Source organism: Nanorana parkeri, unplaced genomic scaffold (genome assembly GCF_000935625.1).
Source record: "Nanorana parkeri isolate BGI_ZX_2015 unplaced genomic scaffold, ASM93562v1 scaffold2243, whole genome shotgun sequence".
Classification (NCBI taxonomy): domain Eukaryota; kingdom Metazoa; phylum Chordata; class Amphibia; order Anura; family Dicroglossidae; genus Nanorana; species Nanorana parkeri.
The window spans coordinates 1-7,876 of NW_017308511.1; the positions used below are offsets into that span (position 1 = coordinate 1).

General features: G+C 41.7%; 1 protein-coding gene across 1 annotated transcript in view; it reads left to right on the forward strand.

Annotated features, from left to right (window-relative positions):
• Window positions 1-208: 208 nt before the first annotated feature.
• The window catches only part of LOC108801187 (glycogen [starch] synthase, muscle-like), a gene marked incomplete at its 5' end in the record, with an annotated part of 22,581 nt that continues 14,913 nt past the window's right edge, over window positions 209-7,876 (forward strand). The window contains 3 exons of the mRNA XM_018573117.1: window positions 209-268; window positions 1,506-1,584; window positions 1,697-1,810. Coding sequence (XP_018428619.1) covers window positions 209-268; window positions 1,506-1,584; window positions 1,697-1,810 — 253 coding nt within the window. The remainder of the gene's footprint in view (window positions 269-1,505; window positions 1,585-1,696; window positions 1,811-7,876) is intronic.

The window sequence follows — 7,876 nt, forward strand, 5'->3', positions numbered from 1 at the left end:
CTCCCCCCTCTCTCTCTCTTCCTCTCCCCTCTCTCTCTCTCCCCATTATTTTGAAAGGGGGAAAGGTGGATTTTTAAAAAATCATTTTCTGTCTACTGCAGAAACTTGGTACAATGACAATACCTTTTTCCAGTGTATTCTTCTTATGTTGGTTTCTGTTGTGTGTGAAGGAGTAACATTGCCTATACCCTTTATTGTCTTTTCATAGGGATACAGCCAATGCAGTAAAAGAAAAGTTTGGAAAGAAATTGTACGAGTCTTTATTAGTGTAAGTGCAATTTTTACAACAATTGTATTGTAACACTATTTTTTGTGTTTTTACTTTTTGGTTTAAAAGGTTACATTTGACCAATTATGTAATGAACTTGGTTAATTTTGCTCTGGAGAAAAAACACCAGCGATTGAAAGGGTTACTTTCATTGCTGGCGCTTTCTCCAGAGCAAAATGAACTAAGTTAATTACATAATAGGTCAAATGTAACCTTTTAATATGTAATTCCACTTTCCCAGGTGAATTTGTGAAAATGGAATTGCCTCCTCCAATCTAGCCCCCTTTTCCATTCATACTTGTGCATCTTCATGCATTTTTAGCTTTTTGCTGTGTCTCTTAAAGGAGAACTATGAGGTGTGTGATTTTCACTCACCTCATAGTTCTAGCCGACCTCTGACAATGAGACTGTCGCAGGTCGGCTCAGTAGATTGGCAGGTGAGCGAACACATACCGGCGTTCGCTCATCTCTCGATCCTGTCACGGCTCTCGGCCGTGACGGGAGGGGCTGGATTCCCCCCTCCCCGCTCCGATCCGCCAGTGCTGACTGGCGGAACGGACGGGGAAGGGGCGGGTACAGCTGGCTCTGCCTCTAGATAGGCAGAGCCAGCTGTCAGTCACGCAGCTGGGCGGATCCCGGCACAATTGTCGGGATCCGCTTCAGCTGCGGCGTCTCAGTATACAGCAAGCTGTATACTGAGCCTAGGGTGACAGGAGGACGCTAGTTTGTGTCCTCCCGTTACCCTAAGGAGAACTATGTGGAAAAGCCTTAACCCCATAGTGCTCCTTAAGGTGAAATAAATTATAGGTTGCAAGGGGGTGGGGACTTGTTCTCATGTGCTAAAACACACAAAAATGTATTATGTGCAGTTTGTTTTTTTTTTTGCATTTTTGTGCGTCTATGGAGCCAAAATCACACAGTGTATCCCCCAAATAATCGCCTGCACATTTTGTTTCATTGCATAGGTGCATGCATGTTGCACTGGGATTTCCATTGTCGCGCATAGTAGCACGATGCCAAATGTTCCACAAACCGCACTAATGTGAACTGGTGCGTAATCCTGAACGTAGGAAACCGTTGTAATGAAACATAATTACGTATATGAAGCATGTGCAGCAGATTGCAAAGGAAGTGTTATACTGTAATGTTGTATAGTAAGGTTATCTTACCTCGTCAAATAATATCCAAAGTAAAGAGATCTGTCACTGAACATTACCTGGCTGTGTTTTAATTGCAGAGGGAATTTACCTGACATGAACAAGATGCTGGATAAAGAAGATTTCACTATGATGAAGAGAGCCATTTTTGCTACCCAGGTAGGGAGCTCATGATGAATACAATATCTCACATTTGTATGTTAGTTTGATGGATTAAGTTGAGGAATTTGTGTTTGCTGTCCTTTTTTAAAGAATCCTGTTTTCTCCACAGAGACAGTCATTCCCTCCAGTATGCACACACAACATGCTTGATGACTCTTCTGACGCAATCTTAAACACTATTCGAAGGCTTGGTCTCTTTAACAGTAGTGCAGATCGCATAAAGGTGAGACAGACCTCAGGGGGAGGCATTCATGTCAGAACATAGAACAAGGGTACTTTTTTCCAAAATCAATCAATAATCTTATGTCTGTAGGAGGCCCACAACTCTGACTGGCTGCTGTCTGGGTGATCAGTCAGTTGGGTCAGAAATTTGTATCAGTTTGCTATTGTTCTCTCTAATAAGATTAGTACTGCTTCTTCTCCCTTCCCTCTCATTTACAAAAATAGGAATGTTTGGCCAATCAGAACATTCCTGTTCATGAACCCTCCAGCAGATCCTGGTGCCTATTGTATCAAATGTGCACCTCCAACCATCCTTGTAGGTCGGTGGACAACTTCAGCTACCAACAAAATACAGAAGGAAGATTTAACCACCCAACCACCCAAACGGAATGCACCTGCTAAATAATTCTGTTGCTTGTTCTATAAGGTTGTCTCCGCTAAGTTTAAATGATCTTCTATGGGGAGAGGCAGTGCTGAGTGGAAACTAGAGCTGGCTTACTAGCAGGAAAGCTATAGTGTTTGAGACAGGTTTGAGTTCTGTCACCTCATGTCATTGGAAACACAGATAACCTGATTTCAAGCTGTTTGTATTAGTTAGGCTGACCTCCTGGTAGATCTAAAAAACACATGCTAATACAGCTCTGTATTCAGTATTACGCCATTTTTATTTTTTTTAAATTAAAGCAGTGTAAATTTCTAAATTTGACTTGCTATCAGCAACTTGCAGAGCTCAGACTGGGAGAGGGAGAAGCAGCACAAGAAGCCAGTCAGGTGTGCTGCAGTGCTCATGTGCTAACAAGAAACATTCTGATAGGAGTAGAGTGTCGGAGATGAGCTTGTCTGTGTACTGCTTCTTTCACTGCCCATGCACTAGCTGGGGGAGGGACGAGACCTGAAGTATTACTTAACCTTAACAGTGGAAAATTAGGGCTTCTGCCCTGCCTTGCATGCATGTGCTGTAAAGCAGAGCTGTATACATTTTGGGACTGCATGGACAGAAATACAAATCCTTTTGACAGATAAAATGGCTTCTTTTATGCATTTTAATTTGTGTATTTAGCTGTTTGGCAGATGTTCAATTTAAATAAAATCTGCTGTATGTGTTTTGACTCGATGTAATAGAACATCTGATAAGTGGCTAATGTTTCAGTGTACTGAATGTGCCATACAAGCCACGGATTTGTTCATACTGTTAATCTGTCAAAGGAAGACCATGTCTCTATTACCAACCTTTACCTGACCCTTTTAAGCTTTCGGTCTATTTGTATATGTGTTTGTACTTTGTTTCTACACTGCTGCTTGGCATACTGGTGTTACCCGATGAAATCCTTCCTAAGGAGAAACTGTATGCAAACTGTCACTCTCAAGTTACCAAATAGTGGGGGAGGGGTGAGTGGATTGCAAAAATAATCAGTTATGTGTTTCTGATCTGTTGGCTGCAATTCCCATCCACCTCTAGAACCTGTGGTCAGCTTCAGAATCTCTACTTGCATCCTAGACATATGCCAAAGATAGAGCTCTGAGGAAGGAGGAATATCCCCCAAAACGTGTCCGCTAGCGAGGTAGCTTTTGTGGATCTGCCTTGTACCTTTTCATCCAGTTATTACCATGCGAGTAGTTTTTTATGCCAATTTTTATGTTCATTTACAGTGTTTCAAAAATGTGATGGTGTCTCACCAGTCAGTCAAAAATGTCAGCAGTCAGCATGACCAGACTATAGCTTTGCAATTTATGTTAAAAAATTTTGGGGACAGATATCCCGCAAAATCGCAAAGAAAAACGACCACACTGAAAATTGGCCATAGACGACACTTAAAACGCTTTCACCGCTCATCAGTTTAGTGTTATCAGTAATTAATGGCCCTAAAATTATTGCTCACACTCAGACGTTCGCGGTTATATGTAACATGTGCGGCACAATAGGCATAATCGTTGTTTTCGCACGTAGGTGCACCCGACGCATATCTGCATGTGGGGGGCAGAGGACTTTAAAAAAAAAAATTCTGTTTATATTTTTTCAATGCTTCTTTATTTTTTATGATTCTTTAATTTTTGTATTTTTTGGGGGGGGAAGAGAAAGTGTCGCAGGCGGCCGAGCTCTGCGGGAGGAGAGCGCTGTGAGCGTCCAGTGTCTCTCCTCCCACACCGCTCGGCCGTCTATCACGGCAGAGCGGTGTGGGGGCAGAGACTACCTGTGCTGTCACAGGAAGAAGGAACATGTTCTTCCTGAAAATGCTGGTTGCCTGGGTGTGATGCTGACAGTGCTTGGGAGATCATGGATCATGTCACAGCACTGGAGAGGGCACTTTACAAGTTAAGGGTACCATAATGTGCAAAGGTGCTGTGCCAACCTGTACATTGTGTCAGAAGCTCCAGGGAGACCAAAACTCCATTGCTTCTGCATTAATATACCATAAACCTGTTTACATAGTTACATAGTATTTGGGGTTGAATAAAGACATACGTCCATCAAGTCCAACCCATATAGGTCCACGCATCATCTCATTCTTAGGGATACTGGTATCCATGGATATTACGGTCCCTCAAGAAATTGTCCAAACGTTTCTTGAACAAATCTACACTCTTGGCTGAAATCACTGCCGATGGCAGTGAGTTCCAGACCTTAACCGCTCTTACTGTAAAGAACCCTCTTCGCCCATTGTGCTGGAATTTTTTCTCCACCAACTTTAGGTGGTGGCCTCTAGTCTTTGTAATGGAGTTAATCTCAAACAGTTTGTTGCCAATGTTGCTGTCACCATTGAACATCTTGTACATGAAAATCATATCCCCCCTTAATCTCCTTAATTCCAGCGTAAACATGTTTAAGGTCAGAAGCCTTGTCTCATAGCTCTGGTCCTCCATTCCCCTAATTAGTTTTGTTGCCCTCCGCTGGACTCTCTCCAGTTCAAGGACATCCCTTCTCAGTACCGGCGACCAAAACTGGACCGCGTACTCCAGATGTGGCCGAACCAACGATCTATATAGAGGCACAATTATAGACTTGTCCCTGCAATACATCCCCTTCTTAATACAGGACAAGACCCTGCTAGCTTTGTTTACCGCAGCTTGGCACTGCAAGCTACCATTCAGTTTGTGGTCTACAATGACCCCCAAATCTTTTTCTATTTCTGACTTCCCTAGCGGCATACCCATGATTGTATAGCCTATTTGTTTATTTTTATGTCCAAAGTGCATTACTTTGCATTTATCGACATTAAACCTCATCTGCTATACAGTATTGTCCACTCCCCTTTTTTATCCAGGTCCTCCTGCAATGTTATATTGTCACGATCCATTTCTAGTACCCTCCCTATTTTTGTATCGTCTGCAAACACGGAAACATGGCTATTTATTCCCTCCCCGATGTCATTAATGAATAGGTTGAACAGTATCGGACCCAGCACAGATCCTTGAGGCACACCGCTCATTACACTAGCCCAGTCTGAAAAGGTGCCATTTACAGATACTCTCTGGACACGTTCCCGTAGCCAGTTCTCTATCCACGTACACACCACCTCATCTATGCCCATAGCCCTCGGCTTGTGAAGTAAGCGCTTGTGTGGTACCGTATCAAATGCCTTTGATAAATCCAGGTATACCAATTTAAGGACTTCTTTTTTTTTTTTACCAAATAGTCCTTAATTATACCTTCTAACAGTTTACAAACTACCGATGTTAGACTGACCGGCCTATAGTTCCCTGGTTGGCATCTAGCCCCCTTTTTGAATATTGGAACTACCGTAGCCCTCCGCCAATCACATGGTACCCTACCAGTCACTAAGGATTCCTGTAAAAATTAGGAATAATGGTCATGTTATAACCTGGCTTAATTCCTTAAGTACCTTGGGGTGAAGGTTATCTGGTCCAACTGCTTTTATTTGCATTGAGCATTTTAAGTCTATGTTCTATTCCGCTTTCTATCAACCATTGTGGTATATTATCGGTTGAACTATGTGTTTTATCACGTACGTCAAACCCGTTTCCCTCCTGAGTGTATACTGAGGACAATGTATAGCTGATAAATATTCAAGTGCTTGGGGGCAGCTATATTTATTAGTTACATATGCATCGGCTTCCTGTTTAGTACTGCACAGACATTATACCGTATATACTCGAGTATAAGCGGTCCCGAATATAAGCCGAGGTACCTAATTTTACCACAAAAAACTGGGAAAAAGTATTGACTCGAGTATAAGCCTAGGGTGGGAAATGAGGCAGCTACTGGTAAATGTACAAAATGAAGATAGATACCAATAAAATTACATGAATATTTATTTAAAAGAAAAACAATAACCTAGCTCTGTAAGTGGAAAAGGGGGTACAGGGCTACATATCATGTACTACGGATCATTTAACCCATTCATATTAGCAGAGGATAATTGTAAATCTATTGTTCAGTGCATTCTATATGTAGTATATAGTACATGTACATATAGAGTGCCTGCAACAATACATTTACAATGATCCTCTGCTAACATGAATGGGTTAAATGATCCATAGTACAGGGCTACATACAGATCATTTAATACATTCGTGTTAGTATAATTGTAAATGTATTGTCTGCACTGTATTAGCAGTATATACTCTATATAGAGTATATACTGCTAATACAGTGCAGACAATACATAATTGCTTAATACATCCCCCCAAATCAAACCCACACAAGCACAGGGAGAACATGCAAACTCTTTGGAGATGGTGACCAAGAAGGGCAAGGTAGAAGCGCTAACAACTACACCACTGTGCTGCCCTATTATACAGCTCTGTATATGAAAAATAATCATGAAAGTATTGAATAGCAATCATGTTGGACGCAGAAGTCGCATGTAAAACACGCTTTCTTGTAGACTGGACGATAAAATGTGTACCTATAGAAAAATTCAGTAAAGTCTAGTACAAAACATATATTAATGATTAAGGTGACTGTAGCCATAATTGTACACTTGTAACAACACCGTTAAGTAATTTTTTTATTTGCACAAACGGTTACATTTTCAAGACAAGCTTTCAGGGTGTACCCCCTGGTTGGACCTTGGACGAAGAGGGTGTGACGATAATGAGGTTTGAGCCTATTAATATTATAAATGAAATTATCTTGTCCCACAGCTTAAAGCAAATGCAGCCTTTCATTTAGTTGTAGTCAATTCAGCTTGCCAGGTCTTTTCAAATTCCAAAAAAAGAGATCTGCTAATCTGGGCCTGTAGTCTTTTATAGTTCTTAAGTGAAGCACTAAAACCAATTGTTATCTAGCGTTTCCCCTGGACCTGGCGTTAATCAGTTTAAGCGATACCTTTTATGAGCGGTATCATAAATTCCTAATAGCATGGTAATGGGTTTGCCCAGCTCGGCTAATCCCCTAATAAAATAGCAATTGACAGGTTTTAGATAAACACACAGGCCTGGTAAAGGTGATGACCCTGACCTTGCGGGCACCCATAGTCATAGAACTGAGTTACATTATCAATCCAATTTCGTAACTTGGAATTGGACAGTGATAGTGGAAAATAAGTGCACCAATAGCAGTGCCTCGTCAAGACAAAAACAGACATACCAGGAATGTCAAGGTTACGATGGTCAGGGGCCTGACAGGTGACATTTGCCCTACTGGCCGATCATTCATATCTCTGCCAAGTTTGGTCTCAATATAAAGCTACTTTCATGACGCATCATAATTTAGGGGTTGTTGGACAGTGTTGTGCATCAATATTCCACTATAATCTCGGATATGAAATTTAACAGTTGGGAGGAGGACATCACAAAGGCTTAGCCCTCCTGCTTCTCCAGCCCTGCCTTTGGGACTGGCCCCATGACACCCCCTAGAGGGCTGACAAAAAAAATGCTGCAGAGGCAGCTGGAGGAGGCTCTTGTAACATCAAGATGAGGGACTCCTGCAATATCAAAAAGTTCATCCAAAAGAGTTCCCCTTTAATATCTGTGCAAGCCTTGCTTGGAGAAGAGCCATTCAGACCCATCTTGTGTTTATTGAACTGGACTCTGTCAGAAACTCATAAACCCAGGCCTGTTAAGTATTCTCTTTTTATTCCTTTTTACTTTACTGTTCTATATA